Consider the following 20,394-nt stretch of genomic DNA (forward strand, 5'->3'; position numbering starts at 1 on the left):
CTTGGCTGGTTCTCAGGCCGCTCTCCTTGGTGCCTGAGGTCTAAGGGCCGCACCTGATAAAACGTGTACTTTTCTCCGCAGGGATCTAAGTCTGTCACGGCCCCGCCCCCGTGCGCTGGGCCCCGCCCCGGACGACTCAGCCCTCGGGACTCATGAATATGCAAGCAAGAGGAAGATATTTAAAGAAGACCGCGCCACACGCAGATCTCTAACGCGCGCCTCCCGCCAGGTGCCGGTTCTCAGCCCAAGGCCCACCCCCCTTTGCCTGTGTCCATCGCTGCGAGCGGAAGCGCCGCCAGCATGTCTGACAAACTGCCCTACAAAGTCGGTGAGTTCCAGGACTGCAGCCTGCTGCGACTACTCTGTGCGTGCCGAGGGTTTGTGCGGGATGGCGGCCGCCGGGCTGACCCGGAGCTTGTTGGGGCAGCGGCCGTAAGGCTGCCGCGGGGCCGCCCCGGACGGCCCCGAAGCCCCTTGAATCACAGTCTCCGCGCGCTTCTGAGCGCAGGGCCGCCTGGGGGCTGGAGTTCTCCCATCGCGACGAGCGGGTCTCGGGAGGCAGCCGCGGACTACAAGTTCCGGCATGCCCCGCGACGCCGCGCGGGCTACCAGCGCCGATCTGGTGGCGCGTTCCTCTTCTAGCGGCTAGGTGGGTGCAGAAAGTGCACCTGGCCGCGGCCTGGAACTAGTGGCCCCCGCTGCAGCCTGCCTAGGCATCCAGATTCTGCCTTTTGGCCAACTGGGTGGTCCCAGGCAAGGGCTCACCTTTTTCCTGGCCTCCTATAGGGAAGGCGAGGGCACCCGCTTGTGAAGAGAGGCCTGGAAAGGGAGCCCGAGGCCGCACTGATCCGCTCACCGGGAACTTAGGGCTAGTTCTTCAACCTGTGGGACCTGCCCAACAGGGACCATCGTGCAGAGAATCACGAATAAAATTTAGAGAGTTTGGAAAAATTCTCCCTCTGCCCCACGGACCAGAAGGCTGATAAAACCTTCACTGAGCGTTTAACTGTGGCATGGACACTACCTTCTAGCTCTATTCTAGATTAACCCATCTTATTCTCATAGCTCTCAAGAATAGTTGAGGGACTATTTTTGCTTTAAGATGGATCCTAAAGGTCACTTGTCTACAGTTTTACAGCTGGAAAGTGATGGAGCAGGATTTGAACCAGGGTATCTAGACCTCTGAGCCCACCCATTTCACCACTGTGTACCAGTGAACACACTTGGAACAACCTTATTAAATTTTTACCAAGAATCTGTTCAGGTTGATTAGCAGCTTTAAAAGTAAAGTTACTTTAAGTAACTTTAAGGCACCATTAACTCTGCACCATAAAAAAAAAGTGTAATGGAAATGCTTTTTATATTGAGTATGTTACATGTCAAAACTGATCAAATTACATACCTCAAATATGTGCATTTTATTGTAATTAAAAAATAAATTTTAAAAAATTAAATTTCAATTAAAAATTTTTTTTTTCAATTAAAAAAAGACACCATTAATTGGATGAGGTGGGCACTGTGATAATCTCAGCAGCTCTGGAGGCTAGGACAGGAGGATTGAGGATTGCACGTTCAAGGCCAGCACCAGTAATTTAGCTAGGCCCCAAGCACCTTAGACCCTGACTCAAAAATAAAGAATTAAAAAAAAAAGGGGGCTGGTTATGATAAAATTGCCCCTAGGTTAAATTCCCAGTATCCCCTCCCACCAAAAAAGGACCCCCTTAAAGTGGAGAAAGATACCAATATATTTGTATCTGGTGATTTGTGATTACAAAATCTTTTTAGAAGTGGACATTATCCCATTGCACAGAGGAAGAAACTTGTAAATATTCTGTTGAAATCGAGTTCATCAGAGTAGACTATTGCCCACATTGTGTGGTTGATGACTCGGTAGCCCAGAAAGGCAAGGTCACATTAGTGGAATGGCTGGAATAGGGACTATGTCATACTGTGGAGGGTCAGGGTAGAGGGCATTGAGTTCTGTGGGTGAACATAAGGGTCTTGGTTATGTAAGAATGGAGGAAAGAAGCCACTGTCAAAATCTGCAGATTTTACCCATTTGGCATTTTGTGTAATCCTCAGGGCACACAGCAAGGTTAGGGATGGTTATCCTCACTCTATAGATTAAGAAGGAGAGGTTTAGCAAGGGTCTTACTGTTCCTCTTGTGTTTCTGCAACTTCTGCAGGTCCTCAGCTCCCCAGGGTACCAAAAGCCCCAGCACTTGGAGCTCCAGCCCCTTCTGCACCCTTGAAGTTGAGGGTTCCATGGAAAACTCTATGGCTAGCACAGTTTCCGTGAGGACATCATCGGAAGTATTATTTTTAGGTTGAGGGTCAGATGGTAATAAAGTAGGTGGGATAGCACAGAACCCATTGTCACCTATTGCAGGGCATTGTCACCTATTGCAGGGCCATTGACTGGCTATGGAACCTGTGGCAAACTCCTGTCTGGGCTTTTTCCTCATTGGTAAAATGCTAGGAGTTGGTCTAGGTTCTGAGTTGTTTTTTTTTTTTTTTTTTTTTTTTGCCACCTCTGGCCAGTGCCAGCCCCCTTTCCTGAATGTGTTCTTTTTTCTTTTCCTTTCCTTTTATTTTTTTTTTTTTTTAGTTGTAGATGGACACAATAACTTTTTATTTATTTATTTTTTTATGTGGTGCTGAGGATTGAACCCAGTGATTCACACATGCTAAGCTAAGCAAGCGCATTCTGCCAATGAGCCACAATCCCAGCCCCTGAATCTTCTGTTGTTCAATTTTTTTTTTTTTTTTTTTTTTTTTTTTGTACCAGGGATTGAACCCAAGGGTTCTTAACTGGGCCACATCCTCAGCTCTTTTGTTTTTATTCTGAGACTGAATTTCATTAGGTTGCTTACAGCCTCACTAAGTTGCTGAGACTGGCTTTGAATCTTCCATCCTCCTGCCTTAGCCTCCCAAGCAGCTGGGACTACAGGCATGCACTTTTCATCGATTTCTAACAATAGATAAACATCTGCTGACTCCTTCTCTGTGCCAGGGTCTGCTGGGCACTAGAGATGCAAAGGTGACCCAAGGACAGGTAGGTGGGACAGACATGCATACAGATAATGTAGTATTGTCACTGTTTTATATTTGTTCTCCTACCTCACAAGTCTCTCTGGGTTTCTTGCTCCACAGATCTGTGCAGCAGCCAATGTGTGGGGTCTTTTCAAAAGAAAAATGTGGTTTTGAATGATATGTTCCTTTAAACCTTATAGGTTTCCCATCTTTGTTTGAGTCACCCTGACCCACTTTCTGTTCCTCCAGCAGGAATTTACCCTCTTCTTTCCTGTTTCCAGGTTTTTTTGAGCACCAGAGTGCCAGGTACTACATCAGTACTTGGGGAGTAAATTTTTAGGCTAACAACTGCTGGAATTAAAGCCCTCAGGTGGGAATGAGCTTGTCTGAAGACAGTCAAGGTCTGTGTGGCTGAGCCCTTAGTGAAAGAGAGAAGAAGGTGATGGTTGGGGAGAGGGTCAGGTAAGGCCCTGAAGGCCAGGTGAGGAGTTAGGATTTTATTCATAGGTTAGGGGAAGTCATGAGAGATTTTTGTTTGTGTTATTCATTATTTTGGTAGAATAGTATTCTTTAATATTGGAGGTCATATAACTTAAGATTTTGAAAGCTTCCCTTTTGGCTGCTGTGGGGAGCATGGTATGTGGGAGTGGGGTGACCAGTGTCTGAGAAGTGACAGTTTAAACAAGGGTGGTAAGCTCTGATTGGGTTGATTATTTTTTGGGATGTTGAGCCAAAAACATGCTGATGGAGGTGAAAATGGAAATAAGAAATCTTGTAAATATTGGTCAGAGTGGCTGACTGGATGGTGGTTTCATTACCTAAAATGAGAAGGGTGTGTGGACAAGGAGCTCACACTTGATATATAATAGATCCAGTTGGACATTCAAGTGGAGATGCTGAATAGGCAGCTGCATTATAAAAGTCTCAAGTTCAGGGGAGTCCTTACCCTAGAGAAGGAATTCAAAACCCTAAGGCTACAAGAGTTCACCTGGCAAGAATTAGAAAGAGGGAGATATTTGGAGCCCTGAGGGCTTCCAAATATTTGAGTCTGTTAGTTCAAGAGGAGCCAGGAAGGAAGGAGGAGGAAGAGAACCAGAAGCCAAATAAAGAAAGGATTTCTGAGTCATTGCAGTGGCGCTTGCCTGTAATCCCCACCGCTCCAGAGGCCCAGGAGACTGAGACTGGAGGATTGCGAGTTCAAAGCCAGCCTCAGCAACTTAGCGAGGCACTTAGTAACTCAGTGAGACCCTGTCTCTAAACAAAATGTAAAACAGGATGGGGGATGTGGCTCAGTGGTTAAGCACCCCAGGTTCAATCCTCAGTATCAAAAAAAAAGTCCCCTATTGGGGATCAGGCTGGTCTTTGGACACATTTTTTTTTTTTTTTTTTGTATTGGGGATTGAACTCAGGGGCATTTAACCAATGGGGTCCATCTCCTGTGTGTATCTTTAAAAAAAAAAAAAAAAAAAATATATATATATATATATTTGTAGATGGACACAATACCTTTATTTTATTTGTTTATTTTTATGTGGTGCTGGGGATTGAACCCAGTGCCTCACGCATGCTAGGCAAGCACTCTACCACTGAGCCACAACCCCAGCCCTTTTTTTTTTTTTTTTTTAATTTTGAGACAGAAGCCCACTAAGTTGCCAAGGCTGGCCTCAAACTTGGGATCATCCTGCCTGCTGAGATCATCCTAAGTTGCTAAGTTGCTGGGATTATGTGCCCATCTACTACACTCATTGAGAAGTGGAGTACTGAGGTTCTGAAGGAGGAGAGAAGATAGGAAATCAGGGACAGCTTGTCTGTTGTAACAGAAAAGCTTGCCCAGTTTGTAAGTCTAAATAAGGAGGGCAGTGGATTCCTTGGAGGAAAAGTGGCATGATCCTGAATTCATTCTTTCTTTTTTCCTTCCTTCCTTTCTTTCTCTGTTGTAGTTGGACACAATACCTTTATTTTACTTAGTTAGTTTTTTATGTGGTGCTGAGGATTGAACCCAGGGCCTCACATGTGCTAGGTGAGAGCTCTACCACTGAGCCACAACCCCAACCCCAATTTTTTTTTTTTTTTTTTTTTTTTTTTTGGTGGTGCTGGGGATTGAACCCAGGGCCTTGTGCATGTGAGGCAAGCACTCTACCAACTGACCTATATCCCCAGCCCCCTGAATTCTTAATGAATTGTCAAATGAGGTTATTAGTTAATGGGGAGAGGTATTGGAGGTTTGGGAAAAGTTGAAAAGAAAAGTAAATTTACTAGGAAAATATTAAATGATTGCTGGAATGTGCTTGTCCCTTTAGATTTATGATCTTAGTAATAATAAGAAGACCTCTTGGTGTGGTTGATTCTCCTTCTGGGTCACTGGCTTAGGTGCAGCAGAGGGTTGGGTTTAACCAGGGTGGGAGTTTTGCCAAGTGAGTTCTCAGAGGAAAGAGGGCAGAGGGATGGAGATTGAAATCCTAAACTGGGGAAGGAAGAAGTTCTTACCTGACTGGTTGCCATCTTGTTGAAGTTGGGGCAAGAAGGAAGGAATTGGAAAGTTGGGACATGACCAGAGTTGGTTGCTTGAAATCCAGATTTCCAAGGGAGAGCTATCATCCTCAGTGTCTGTCCTCCCGGGGGGTGGGGGGGGGTTGGGGGGGGCAAGGGGAGTGGTAGGAAGTGAGATCTCAAGGTGCAGCAGGAGTGGTGACTTTCATGGGGGTGGAGTATTTCACCTCTGACACTATTCTGGTGCTGGATTGAACCCAGGGTCTTGCATGTGCCTACCATTGAACTAGACCTGCAACCCTTCTTGTTTAAAGGTTCAATAGGAAGCAGAATGATTCAGTTTTGTTATTTATTATTAAGCTCTCTCGAGTCAATTGGGCACACTGGTGCAGGTCTGTAATCCCAGCAATTTGGGAGGCTGAGACAAGAGAATTGCAAGTTCAAGGCCAACCTGAGTGGCCAATTTAATAAGACTCTGTCTCAAAATAAAATTAGAAAAAGTGTTGGGGTAGGGGTACACAAGTTGTTGTTGTAATTTCAGCAACTTGGGAGGCTGAGACAGGAGGATTGCAAGTTCAAGGCCAGCCTTAGCATCTTGGTGAGGCCCTAAGCAATGAGACAGTGACAGAACTTATGATAGTATCCTTTCCTGCTTGAGAATTGGCAAAATTTGAGACATTTGAGGTGTCAGCTAAAGACCAAAATAAACTATTTATTACTGATAACATCAAAGCCAGAGGTGTAGCTTATTGTAAAAGCCAAATGATCCTGCTAACTGAACCCTGCTTACCCACCAGTCACAGTCAAGGCAGCTGAGAATACCTGATTACCTGATTCCTGCAGGTGGGCAGGTAGGTGCTTGCTTGCAAAAAGAAGGGAGAGCCAAACTGAACATGCCCAGTTTATTCATCTCACGTTCATTTATTTTTTTAGCTGACTTAATTTTTTTTTTTTTTTAGGGTTGATGGACCTTATTTTATTCATTTATTTATATGTAGTGCTGAGAATTGAACCCAGTGCCTCACACATGTGAGGCAAGCAGTCTACCACTGAGCCACGATCCCAGCCCATCCTCTCATATTTATTAATCAGACAAGCCAATCCACCTTCCTTGGGACAGAGAATGTTATTTATACTGATGAATTCCCTCCATGTGGAAACATCAGGAACGGGGAGGAAGCATTTTCATGTTGCCACGGAGCTCAAGGAACTGTATCAAGTCCAAGATGTTGGATAATATTTGAGTGTTGAATCACCAAAAGTCATAATGTGGAGAGGAAATGGAGCTAAAATTTTTAGGGAATGAGTGACCTGGAGGTGACAGTAGAAAGGAAGGGTGGTGGGAGGTGATAGATCTTTTTTGAAGGGGTACTTCTGTGTTGTAACTTTGGTGTATCTGGGTGATTCTTTGATTAAATGTATTCTCTACAAGACGGTAAGCTGCACTTAAACAGGTACCATGTTTTTCTCTTTAGGCTGCCCAGTTGCATACATAGTTACTAAATGAGAGAATGCAGTGACACATAGTCAAGCCCAAGGGTTTGGGGCCCATATATGGATTGGGTCTTTACACTGGGCTCATGCTTCGTGGTTGGTGGGAGGAAGTGGCTTATGGGACTCCCATTCATCTTGCCCCTGCAGCGGACATTGGCCTGGCCGCCTGGGGACGCAAGGCCCTGGACATTGCAGAGAATGAGATGCCTGGCCTGATGCGCATGCGGGAGATGTACTCGGCCTCCAAGCCACTGAAGGGCGCCCGCATTGCAGGGTGCCTGCACATGACAGTAGAGACTGCTGTCCTCATTGAGACTCTTGTCGCCCTGGGTGCTGAGGTAAGACCCACTGCTGTGTGACCCTGGGTGAGTCCCTTCCCCTCTCTGGGTTCCGCCAGGGAAGAAGAGTCTACAGGAGTGGGGAGAAGTCCAGGTGTGGGGCCAACTTTGGGCCAGCAGGGTCTCTCCTCCCTATCACTTGAGTTTTCCCTTTCCCAGTGCTGCCACCCTCGTGGTGAATGTTCTACAGATTTTCTCTGTGACCAGAAAGATAGCTTCTGACTGAGCTCAACACACCTTCCTGGCTTAGAGCTCTAGTAGGAAAAACTCAACCTCAAAGTCCTATTTAGTATTCTAAGGACTGCCTTTCATTGTCCCTGCTATGGTCATGTGCCTGCCCTGGACCAATCATGCTTTCCAGAAGATTGGAGTGCTTTGATTGATTCAGTCTGGGTCATGTGTACCAATGATTGACAGTTTATTCAAGATCTCAGTGAGTCGGGATGCAAGGTGGTTTCCAAAGGTGAGCAGGGCAGTGCCAGGCAGCCAAAACCAACAGACTACTCCAGGGCTCAGTCCTTAGCCCTCTTCTTTTTTCTTCACATTCAATCTCTTCCTTTTTTTTTGGTACCAGGGATTGAACCCAGGGGTATTTAACCACTGAGCCACATCCCTGGCTCTTTTTATAATTTATTTAGAGACAGGGTCTCACTGAGTTGCTGAGGCTGACTTTGAACTTGCGATCCTCCTGCCTCAGCCTCCTGAGCTGCTGGGATTACAGGTATGCGTCACCATCCTGGGCCACATTCAGTCTTGGTGGTCGGATTTTATGACTTTAAATACTGTCTGTATGGTGACGACACCCAAATACCTGTATTTAGGCTGAACTTCTGGAATTCCAGTCTTATACCTTCTGGTTCTAATGTGTCTTTTCCACTTGGAGATCAGGTACATATCTCAAATTTTTGAACAAACTCAATTTTTAGCCTTCTGCTCTTCCCGGAGTCTTCCCCATGTCAGTAAGTGGCAACCCCAGCCTTCCAGATTCTCTCAGTTCAGGAATCCTGGACACATGACAACTCATCACCTCCAGGGTTCCCACTGTGTTTCCTGTGGACTTTTCTTCAGTAGCCTCTTTACTTGTCTCTTTGCTCCAGCCCTTTCCCTTCTGTCAGACCTGCATCTTGTCACTGCTATGGCTCCTATCCACTCACCCAGTGTGTGGTTGTGGCACTGGCTGGACTGTGGTCCCAGCCTCTCACACCTACAACCAGGGCTTTTCCTTCTCCCTGCCCATGACCCTGGTGCTTCTGACCATCAGTGACCCACAGCCTTGTTTTGCCGACCCTTCTAGGTGCGGTGGTCTAGCTGTAACATCTTCTCCACTCAGGACCATGCAGCAGCTGCCATTGCCAAGGCTGGCATTCCAGGTGAGGCCTACTTGCTCCTGAGGCAGGGGGGAATGCATGAATGGACTCCTCTTCTCCCTGTTTGCTTCATTGACCCCTAGAGCAACAGGCTTCTTACAGCAGGGCAGAGGATCCTAGCCTGGTGACCCATAGGAAAGAGCTGCTTTGTTTTACTATCATCTAAAATCCTGGGGAAGTGCTTATTGAGCCATCTCAAGCCTGTGACTAGCATGGGCAGGATCTTATGATTGGGAGCCACATGATATAGAGGAAGGGAAGTTCCTTAAAGGAAGGATGTGGATTTGTTTCCAAAGAACTGGGGAGGGAGAGGGCAGAAAAAGAGCCCAGAGGTCCACTGCAGAGATATGATAGTATAAGGAGCTAGGAAGGACCAGGACTAAAGAAGAAGGACTTTCTCATGAACTGCTGGAGAAGGGCACGTCTGTCTGTGCTACAGGAGGGAGTAGTTAGATCTGATGGTGATTAAGTAGGACATTCAAGATTCCTTCTGATCAGCCATAGATGAGATGAAGAGGGCTTCTTCATAGACTGACTGGGATGAAATGGGCATGTCCCACAGGCCTCAGCCTTGGCTGGGTTCCATGACCCCATGAAAGGTCTTATTTTCAAGACCATTATATTCTCCAGTTGTGGGGAAAGGCAGCCGGCCCTGCTTGGCCTATGTCCTTTGCTTACAGGAATTTCCTGGAAACCCCTCACCTGTGTCCTTGTTACTTCATATGATGGGAGGAGCACAGCTGGCCCTCAATAGCTCTGGGTTCTGTGCCTTTCTGGGATACCATGCTACATGATACAGGCACATCTTAGGCTCTCTCTGGGTATAAGTGGTGACAGTGGTAACGCCTGCCCTGCAGGGCTTCTGTAAGGAAAAATGAGATGCAGTCTAAAGCGATAGAGTAATGTCTGGCACAGAGAAAGTGCTTCATTTGTAGTAGCTGCTATTAGTAATTTTTTGGCCAGACATTGCCTGAGACTACCCACCACAGAGGCTGCTGTGCCCTTAAGACCTTTCAGAACAGAACAATGTCTGGATCCAGCCATGTGGTTCCCACTGAGTAGGAGGTCTCACTGTGGGAGGGAGCTCTGGTCTGTGTGGGTTGATACCCCAGTCCTTGGGGCTTAGGCAGAAGGGGATGAGAAAGGAACAATTTCCACATACTTGTACCTGTGGGGCTCTACTTGGCCTCTGTCTCATTTAATCTGTATTGTTGTGAGCCCCATATACAGAGGAGGAAACTGAAGCTCAGAGAAGTGAGGTGATTAGCTCAAGGTTATATAGCTGGTAAGTGGCAGAGCCAGGATTTGAACTCGGATCTTTCTGGTTCCAAGTTGTGTTTGTACCCCTGCTGGGTTCTCGGGGTTGGAAGTGGCTGGACATGGAAATTAGGAAGGAGGTAGCATTGGCTCTGCCTGGGCAGTTCCCTTGAGCAGAGGTGCCGATGGGGAAGGTCAGGCCCTGATGTGCCACTCACCCTCCAGTGTATGCCTGGAAGGGTGAAACAGACGAAGAGTACCTGTGGTGCATCGAGCAGACACTGTACTTCAAGGATGGGCCCCTCAATATGATTCTGGACGACGGTGGAGACCTTACTAACCTCATCCACACAAAGTACCCACAGCTTCTGTCAGGTGAGCAGGGCCAGGGGGTGGGCTGGGTGCCCGACACCTGGAAAAATGCCCAGATTCTGTGGAAGACAGGAGGACATGAGAGTCTTGCAGGCAGGCAGGCAGGCAGGCAGGGGCCTGGCCTCTGGATTTCTGCGGACATGGGGCTGGGTGGCTGAGGTTGCTGGCTGAGTTGATAGCCCAAGGGCTGGCATAATGCCAAGACTGAGAATAGCTGGGAAGGAGCCAGCTTTGTTAAAAGCAGGGTGGGGAGGGAGAGTATCTGGGGAGTGATATATGGAGAGTGCAAAGGCCCTGAGGCAGGAAAGGAGTGACTATTAAATAAATAGGAAGCTAGCATGGCTGCAATGGATGGAGGGAGCCTTCCTTAGGGAATATTCCACGATGTGGAGCTTTAGTTGAAGGCCAGGTGCGACCTAAAAGTGCTATAAGAAAGTTTGGCTTAATCCTGAGAGAAAAGGAAATAATTGGAGGGTTTTGAGATTTCTGTTAAAATATACATGAAAAAAGTGGCTACAACTGCTTTATGGAGGATGAATTGTGGCAGGAAGACTAGGTGAGAAATGATGGCAGCCACAATCTTTTGGGTGTGGTGGCACATGCCTGTAATCCTAGTGACCTGGGAGACTGAGGCAGGAGGATTGTCAAAATCAAAGCCAGCCTCAGCAAATTAGCGAGACCTTAAGCAACTTAAGGGATGGGGATGTGGCTCAGTGGTTAAGCACCCCTAGGTTTAATCCCTGGAATCAAAAATAAATAAATAAACAAAACCAGAAGAAGAAAAAGTGATAATAGCAGTGAGAATGGAGAGGTTGGGAGAAACTGGGAGGTTGAATCATCTGGCCTGGTGATGGATTCCCTGTAGGAGGGCATCTAGTGGCTCCTCCCTTATGTTGGCCTGAGTGATTGGGTGAACTGTACTGTGTCACGGAGCTGGGAACCCTGAAAGATGAATAGCATTATGGGATAAAGATGGGGAATTTAGGTGAGTCAGAGCTGGTCTCTGACATTCTTTGCCTTTTGTTCAGGCATCCGAGGCATCTCTGAGGAGACCACAACTGGGGTCCACAATCTATATAAGATGATGGCCAATGGGATACTGAAGGTTCCGGCCATCAATGTCAATGACTCTGTCACCAAGGTGAGTCCTTGGGGCAGTGCCAGCTCCAGCTTAGAGAGTCCTTCACAGATGGCATCAGTGAGCCACAGATGTGATGATTGTGCGCAGTGGTAGCAGGCTATAGTGACATGGGCAAGGGCTATTCCCAGACTCTGAGGGGTTTTCAGACCCCATGTTGTCATCATCCTGAAGAAGCCTACCCAGGAAGGCTGCAGACCAGGGACATGAAGCCTTCATCTGAGGGGAAAAGGGGTATAGGCCAAGGGTAACGAGTACATTAAAGAAGGAAAAAACTGCACAGTGGGCCTCAGACCTGGGTTTCAAGAGCATTGTCTTTGGCTGTCACAAGCTTTAAAATTAACCCAGTTCTTTGATCCAGCAGTCTCTCCTAGTGATCGATGCCTAGAAGGCTTCTGGACTAGCAGGAAAGACTAGGGAGAAGGTCTTGGAGCTGATTAGGGTGAGGGGCATGTTGGGCATGGATGGTCGGGAGGAGTCCCAGAGGGGTTCAGCCAGGCCGAGGTGCTGAGTGGGCCTGAGGCTTGGGGCTCTGTGGAACAATTCTGAAGCCTGGCCCCAAGACCTTGTTTGCCCCCATCATCCCTGTCCTCTCTCTTTTCAGAGTAAATTTGACAACCTCTATGGCTGCCGGGAGTCCCTCATAGATGGCATCAAACGGGCCACGGATGTGATGATTGCGGGCAAGGTGGCAGTGGTAGCCGGCTATGGTGACGTGGGCAAGGGCTGTGCCCAGGCCCTGAGGGGCTTTGGGTCTCGTGTCATCATTACCGAGATTGACCCTATCAATGCGCTACAGGCTGCCATGGAAGGTATGATAAGGTGGGGTCGACACTGGGGCCAGGGGAGAGACAAGGCCCTCATAACCCATGGCTACTGTCTCCACAGGGTATGAGGTGACTACCATGGATGAGGCCTGCAAGGAGGGCAACATCTTTGTCACTACCACAGGCTGTGTGGACATCATCCTGGGCCGGTAGGTGTCGGAGGGCATCTTGGGGAGCAAAAGAGGGGTGTAGACTCGTGAATGCTCTTTGTCTCTGATGGTCTCCTGTGGGCTTGGGCTCCCTGACAGGCACTTTGAGCAGATGAAGGATGATGCCATCGTGTGTAACATTGGGCACTTTGATGTGGAGATTGATGTGAAGTGGCTCAATGAGAATGCTGTGGAGAAGGTGAACATCAAGCCCCAGGTGAGAGGCCCTAGCTCTGCCTGTACCTGCAGTGGAGGACTGAGCCCACCTGCTTGTGGGCTGCCCCCCAGGGAGAGCAGATTAGGAGGCTGTTACCAGCAGGGGTGTGGGAAAGAGCCTGGTTTCAGAGCTAGAACTAATGTGGCGGATTTGATCCTGAGGGCAGCCAGAATCCCTAACCATATTAGGTAGGTGAACTGTGTACATCATGAGGTTGCTGTACTCATGCTGCTACTGTGTGGAGCATGGAAACGGGCATGGGGGCAGGGGAGGCTTTGAGAGGGTGCTCTCAAAACCCTGTAGAGGCGTTGGCAACCAGCACTAGCACTCTTGGAGAGTGTTGGATGACGGACTGGAGTCAGACTAGGGGAAGAATTTGAAAAGGATGCTGGGTTTCCGGCTGGAACAGCTGTGTGAAAAGTGGGCTGCTTACTGGTCAAAGGACAGGTTTGCAGTGGGCCATCGAGAGATGAGTTCCTTTGGGGTGTGTGAAATATTATTTGGCTTATATTTATTGTGGCTTTATTTTTTTTTTCTCTGATTATAAAGTAATATGTTTCTGGAAGATATTTTGGCTTTGTGTATCAAGAGCTTTCAAGTTAAGCAAGCTCATTTTATGTGTGTATATGGGATTGGACCTAGGGCCTTGTGTGTGATAAGCACGCACTCTGCCACTGAGCCATACTCCCTTCCCTTAAGCAAACTCTGAGCAGTCTCTCCTAGTAATTAATCCTTGAGTATATACAAGTTGTTGATCTTTTTTTTTTTTTTTTTTTTTTTTTTTTTTTTGTAGCAGAGGTTAAACCCAGGGACTCTTTACCACTGAGCTATATCCCTAGCCCTTTTTGTTTTTTTTATTTTGATACAGGGTCTCTAAATTGCTGAGGGCCTCACAAAATTGCTGAGCATGGCCTGGAATTTGTGATCCTCCTGCCTCAGCCTCCCAAGTTGCTGGGATTACAGGCCTGCCCCACCACACCTGGAGATCACTTTAAAAAAAAATTTTTTTTTTTTTTTTTTTAAGTTTTAAGAGGAGAAAGCCTGCTTGTGGGGTTCTTTGAGTTAGTGCCTTGTCTTTGAGATGTTGTACAGAACGTGTAGACACAGAGTTGACCAAAGCCCTAAGACTGCCCAGTCAGAGCCACACCATAGGACCAGCCAAGAGCCTAGAGCCTCTGAGGGGCAGGCAAGCCTCTATGGACATACCACACACACATGCCCCACCCTACTCCTGGGCCCTCTGCCTGTGGGAGGTCTCCTTGGGTAGGTCCTGTGCTAGCCTGCAGTGTCAGTTCCTGGCTAGGTGGAGGGTGCCTCCTCCTTTCTGCTGAGAGTGCCTGGTGCCACAGTGGGGCTTGCTTCCCTGGCAGCCAGAAAGATGTTCTACAAAGGTATTACTTCAGGGTGATGGATCTCTCTTCTCCAAACTCTCCTCCAAAGCTGGGCTCTGTCCTCACTCTCAGAATTCCTGCAGTTTGTCAGCCTCCTTCCCAACTTCATCTCTTAAGAACCTGTACCCTCGGGCCATCTTGGACCCTTCTCCCTGAATATTGCACCACACTCCTGTTTCTGGTTACCTTTTTAGCCGGCTCCTTTTGTTTGGAGCAGAGGAGTGCCCTTTTCCTTGCCATTCTCTGAGCTCCAGTTCAAGGGACCCACTTCCTAGCCAGCTTCTTGGGTGGTGGGCAGTCCCCCTGTGCTCTGTACAGCCCCGTTGTGCAGCACCCATTTTGTTGCAGTTAGGTCACTGGCTTTACCTCCACTGCTGTACCATGAGGAAGGAGAAAGCAAATTTTTGTGTGTTCAGATACCTGGAAGAAGTGGAAGATTGAGGGCACTGAGACTGGGAATTTCTCCTCTTTCATTCACTGAAGCAGGAGTTCTTGACCTCTGCAGGCAGGCAGGCAGGCAGACAGGCACACACACACACACACACACACACACATACACACACCCTGTGGTCTGGAATCTGGGAGTGGAGCTCGGCATCCTCATTTTTAAGGTTCCCAGTGTGATTCCAACATGCAGCTCAAGTTGAGTGTCCTTGCACTCAGCTTTACTAAGCTTTTCTTTTTTTTTTTTTTTTTTTAATTTTTTTTTTTTTTTTAGTTGTAGTTGGACACAGTACCTTTATTTTATTTATTTATTTTTATGTGGCGCTGAGGATCAAACCCAGGGCCTCATGCATGCTAGGTGAGAGCTCTACTGCTGAGCCACAACCCCAGCCCTTTACTAAGCTTTTCTAAGTTGCATTCAACTTTCTAATGGTGATTGAAAGCTGGGATACGTCTACTCAGGCTGTCAAGGCTGACAGGTGGCACTTGTAAACTTTAGTTTCTTTGTGAAAGGGAAATGATAGTAGTTCTTAAATCATAGTGTTGTTTTAGGAGGGCGTGTCGTAGTTACATGTAAAGGACTTAGTACAGGGTATCTGGCATATATTAGCTGCATTTACTCGGTGCCTCGTGTAAAGCCATCGCTATACAGGTAGCAGCTTACTAAATTCTCATAGCAGATCTGTAAGGTTATTGGCTATTAGTTATTCTCTGTGTGTGCCAGCCTTGTGTGGAAGTTGTTCTGGTGCATTCCAGGTCCCTGCTAGGTTGGGTGGGAGGCAGGGGTAGACTGGGCAGTGCCCCACCAGCCCTCACTGTTGCCCTGGTGACCTGCAGGTGGACCGCTACTGGCTGAAGAATGGGCGCCGCATCATCCTGCTTGCTGAGGGCCGGCTGGTCAACCTGGGTTGTGCCATGGGCCACCCTAGCTTTGTGATGAGCAACTCCTTCACTAACCAGGTGCTGGCACAGATTGAGCTGTGGACCCACTCAGACAAGTACCCTGTTGGGGTTCACTTCCTGCCCAAGAAGGTGAGTTCTTGCCTCCATCTCAAGCCAGGGGTCATGTGTTTGATCCTGGGCTTCCCACCCAGAGCTTGCTAGAATTTATAAGGAATGTGTCTGCCTTCCCTCTTAGAGGTCCCCACAGGGTTCTATACAGTTCTCCCCATGTGACAAAAGAGGAAACAGGCCCACTGAGGCCCAGAGGAACCTGTGGGGAGTGACTCCTTATAGTACATCCAGAGTGGCTTACCCTGTCTGATCCTCAGGTTCCCTATTGGGTAACCAGTAAGAGTAGCTCTTGCTCTTCCAGCCTTTGGCTGCTGGAGACGCTGTGATAGATCTTGACACCAAGATCTACCCCTTGGTTCTGCCAACTGAGGAAGAATATCTACTTGGCCTGGAGCATGTACCCTCTGGACCAGCCAATTCTTTCCCCTTCATGTCCCTGAGCCACTGTTCTACTGGACCAAATGTTTTACCCAGAAGGACCTTAAAGTTACTCTGTTCTGTGCAGCCTGCCAGATCCTTAGGCTTGTTGTAGGGTCTGTTTAACCATTGTGGCACACTTGCCTTCTGTTGTGGTTGCTGGGAAAATGAAATTATCCTGAGCTAGGCTGGGACGAGTAAAGAGATGATTTAGTTGGTACTCAGAGTACTTTCTCTAGGCTTAAGTTTCTTCTTCTGTTAAATACCAGTATAAACCCTGCCCTTCCTGCTTCTTAGGGATGTTTGTGAGACTCCAGTGAAATAGTAGATGTGAAACCACTTGGGAGTGTAAAAGCTTTCTGAGCTGGGCTGTGATTAGAGGTTGTGGTGCCATCTTGGGATGGGACTTGGGGTCCTCGGGGAAGAGAGAGGCCCCATCCAGAGCTAGAAGCTGAGAAAAGTGACAGCCACACTCAGAATTGACCCTTCTCTTAACTACAGCATCTTGACCTTCTTTTCAGGCTCCTTTCATGCATTTTGGCACTGGTCAGAGTTAGAGGTTTGCCTTATATAACTCCAGCCTCCATCCCCCTAGATTTCTGCTCCATCTCTTCAAAACTTCCCTGGAGGCTCTAGCTCAGATGCTTAATACACATTTTGGGAGCCAAATGGCTCCCAAATGTTCAGATCCTAGCTTTGTCATTCACTAGCTGTGTGACTTTGGATGAGTCATTTCATCTTTTATAACCTTGACGTTCTCATTTGTAAAAAGAGGTGGCAGGGTTTTGGTTTTTTGTTTTGTTTTGTGTTTTTGGTACTGGGGATTGAGCCCAGGGGTGCTTTACTACTAAGCCATATCACCAGCTCTTTTTATTTTTTATTTTGATTCAGGGTCTCACTAAGTTGCTTAGGGGCTCACTAATTTGTTGATGTTGGTCTCAAACTTGTGATTCTCCTTCCTCGGTCTCCCGAGTCACTGGGATTACAGGTGTACAACACCATGCCTGGTTAGGATGGCAGTTTTATTAGTTAGGATCCTTTTGGTAGCCAGTAATAGAAATTGGTTCAAATCAGGGTGTTATCTATTGCTACAAGCATTTGACCTCAAAACTTACTGGCTTAAAACAATAAACATTTAGCTAGGTGCATGGCATGCACCTTTAGTCCCAGTTACTTGGGAAGCTGAAGGCAGGATTGCTTGAACCTGGGCAACATAGTTAGGCGCTGTCTCACAAAACAAAACACTAAACATTTATTTCTGTTTTTGTGGGTAGGAGTTTGAGATCAGTTTAGCTCTCTGGTTTTGACCGAAGATCATTTTCAAGAGGTTACAGTTAAGATTTCTGCCAGGGCTGCAAACATCTGAAGACTTGACTGGGTTGAAAAATCTGCCTTCACATCACTGTTGATGGGAGATCTCAGTTTCTCTCTCCTATGTCTCTTCATAGAGCTGCTTGCATGTCCTCATGAGATGGCAGCTGGCTTCCCTGAGTGAGTGACCCAGGGGAGAGCAAGGAGGAAGTCACATTGCTTTTTATGACCTTGTCTCCAGAGTCATACTCATTACTTCTGCTTTATTCTATTCATTTGAATTGAGTCATTCAAGGGATGGAGAATTAGGATCTCTTTTTCTCTTTTCTTTCTCTCTCTCTCTCTCTCTCTCTTCTTTTTTTTTTTTTTTTTTTTTTTTTTTTTGAGACAAGGTCTTATTGTGTTGCCCTGGCTGGCCACAAACTTGCCATCCTCCTGCTTCAGCCTCCCAAGTAGCTGGGATTACAGTGTGAATCAACATGCCTGGTTAGGTTCTTCCTCTTTTTTTTTTTTTTTTTTTTTTTTAGTTGTTGATGGACCTTTATTTTATTTACTTGTTTATATGCGGTGCTGAGAATCGAACCCAGTGCCTCATGCATGCTAGGCAAGTGCTCTGCTCTCAGGTTCTTCCTCTTGAAGGAAGGAGTATCAAAGAATGTATGGATATATTTAGTTATTTATTTATTAATTCATTTATTTATTTTTGTGGTTCTGGGTTTCCAATTCTAGGTCTTGCACATATGGATCTATTTTAATCAAAAAAGGAAACCGTTTAATGAGGAAAAAGGAGTGTTTGGGCAGTATGGTGGGTCTAAGATCCACACACTGGATTCAAGATTCAGTGTCATCGTATCTCTGATTGTTTTGGGTAGGGGGGTTGCTGGGAATTGAACCCAGGGCCTTGTACATGCTGAGCATGTGTTCTACCACTGAGTGACACTCTAGCTCCATAGTTCTGTTTTTCTCTGTGTCTTGAATCTTGATTTCTCTACATTCATTTCACTTGTCAAGTAGACTTGCTACTGGTGAACTGAGATTGATTACCCTTCTCTGCTTAGGAATCCCAGTGTAAACAGAATCCCCTGACTCTATCTTTCATGGAAAATATGTCCTGGACCAAAGACAAATTCCAGAGAAGCATTGTAGTTAGCTGCTTAAATTGGTGGAAGATGAAGAAGGAGATATAATCAGTGGTCCCACTGGGACTACTTGGTGGGGAGATGTGCAGCCAAAACAACACACCCACTGAGGCTGGCTGTGAGAATAGAATGAGGTATAATGTGTTCTGTTGGCAGATACCCCAACTGAACAGTTTCTGCCTTTCTTGGTAGCTGGATACAAGTGCAGGGTCCCCGAACATGGCACTAATTCCAGGTTTTTCTTTGTTTTTCCCTAGCTGGATGAAGCAGTGGCCGAAGCCCACCTGAGCAAACTTAATGTGAAGCTGACCAAGCTGACTGAAAAGCAGGCCCAGTACCTGGGCATGTCCCGTGATGGCCCCTTCAAGCCTGATCACTACCGCTACTGAGCCGGGACTGCCTGTCACCTTCCAGCTGCTATCCCTGTCCAGGCCCCACTTCTCCAAGACAAATGGCACCATCTTTGCAATTACTTTGTCAATGTCCCCCATCAATTCACTGGGGCTGGGCACTCAGTGTTTGGCCTGTGCTGCATCCCTCATTGTTCCAACTGTGCCAAGGGGAATTGAGAGACCCTGGTCAAGATGCAGATACAGGGGAGATATCCACAGGGAACCTTGAGCTCAGGGGTCGTGGTACTGCTCATTAGTCAGTGCTTTCTTAGGGGGGAAGCTGGTAGTGGTGGTCACAAAGCCCATGCACTTTATACAGGCCTCACCTGGTCTGTGAACTAAGATCTCTGTGCTTCGTTTATCAGTTCATTGGTTTTTCAGCCTATGACAGATAAAAAGGAGCCATATCAAAGGACAAAGAAGAACTGTGAAGTTTGAATCTTCCTGAGAGCTTCATTTATTTCATGGTGGGCCTTCTCAAACCTCAGAACCCCTATTTCACAGGGGTTAGAATAGACTGTTAAAAGACAGCCAAGAAAGGACAAGAGAAGTCACAGCCAGAGATTGAGAGACGCCAGAAAAACACAAATAGGCATAAATCTGCCACCACTTTGTAACATGATAGTTCCTCCACAACCCCGGGTTAAAAAGATTAATTTTGGTTTATGATGTTTATATGTTGTTTCGAATGTTAAAAGAAAGCAGGAAGGTGGGTAAATAAAATTTTGGTGCCTAAAAGGATTTTGAGCCTTTATCATATAATCTACTGCCAGTACTGTAGGCCTTGAAGTAGAGGTTATAGTCATGTACTGGTGAAGATTGAAAAGACCAGGGTTTGACTCAGTGTGGGATGGTAAGGGCTGCAGGCAGGTTCTTAGACTTCAAAGGTTTGGTAAAGAGGGGACTCTTCTCCCTCCCTTCCCCCCCCTCGCCCCCTCCCCAGAACTCTTTTCAGATGTGTCTTATAAATAATCTGTTTCTGTAACCAAATCTGAGGCTGTCATTTAATTGATGAATTTAACCCATTTGTAATTGTAATCACTGTTTGCATTTTCCTATGTGTGTGTGTTCCTGTTTGTATTTTTTTCTTCCCCATTTCCACTTTTCTTTGGATTGATCCAGTGTACCATGAGGGGGCTATTACTTATTGACACTAGTGTGCCAGGGGCACAACAATCTTAGTAATATTTTTAGCTAATTTTGTAGATGAGAATGGAGACTCAGGGGTGGCTTTCCTAAAACCCTCCCCCACCAAAGACCATGATTAGAATCACAGGAAGGTGGTTGGGGAATTGGGTTCCTCCTGTTTGCCTAAATGAGCACTTATGGATTCTTGGAAATCAAATAGAAGAAAGAACATATCTAGGGAGGGTAACCAGACTGTTCAAAGGGCCAGCCACTGAATGGAAGGCCTGATGGGAGATGTTGTATGTTTGAGTGACCTGGCTGCTGGGATCTCAAAGCTAGAGAGAAAGCATGGATGTAAACGGCTTTGCTATCTCTTGGCATTTCCCCTTTCTGCCCAGCTTCAGAGTTCAGTGCCTGGCAGCAGTAGGAGAAAGGCATCAGGAAAGAAGTGCTTGAGTAGAAGTGCTTGAGTAGAA

At 46.8% G+C, this 20,394-nt stretch overlaps 2 protein-coding genes across 6 annotated transcripts in view; one reads left to right on the top strand and one right to left on the bottom strand.

The window, feature by feature from the left end:
* ITCH (itchy E3 ubiquitin protein ligase) overlaps positions 1 to 20,394 on the bottom strand; it is a 212,757-nt gene that overhangs the window by 182,408 nt on the left and 9,955 nt on the right. The gene's annotated exons all lie outside the window — the stretch shown is intronic.
* AHCY (adenosylhomocysteinase) lies at positions 168 to 19,531 on the top strand. Of its 2 annotated transcripts, XM_081290263.1 has the most exons (10): positions 168 to 328; positions 7,165 to 7,355; positions 8,650 to 8,725; positions 10,205 to 10,354; positions 11,380 to 11,492; positions 12,094 to 12,301; positions 12,378 to 12,465; positions 12,565 to 12,682; positions 15,355 to 15,549; positions 18,656 to 19,531. In XM_081290263.1, exons 1-10 carry the CDS (start codon positions 301 to 303, stop codon positions 18,785 to 18,787), a joined length of 1,299 nt encoding a protein of 432 aa, XP_081146389.1. In that variant the 5' UTR covers positions 168 to 300; the 3' UTR covers positions 18,788 to 19,531. The 2 variants fall into 2 exon arrangements, with proteins under 2 accessions (XP_081146389.1, XP_081146390.1); XM_081290264.1 differs by lacking the exon at positions 10,205 to 10,354.

This window comes from Spermophilus citellus (genome assembly GCF_964194105.1).
Source record: "Spermophilus citellus genome assembly, chromosome: 4".
Classification (NCBI taxonomy): Eukaryota; Metazoa; Chordata; class Mammalia; order Rodentia; family Sciuridae; genus Spermophilus; species Spermophilus citellus.

Bases quoted from the DNA above. Each gene is read 5' to 3' on its own strand.
- AHCY (XM_081290263.1), top strand. From the start codon at position 301: ATGTCTGACAAACTGCCCTACAAAGTCG. The intron at 329-7,164 runs GTGAGTTCCAGG...TTGCCCCTGCAG, and splicing joins CAAACTGCCCTACAAAGTCG to CGGACATTGGCCTGGCCGCC. The intron at 15,550-18,655 runs GTGAGTTCTTGC...GTTTTTCCCTAG, and splicing joins TTCACTTCCTGCCCAAGAAG to CTGGATGAAGCAGTGGCCGA.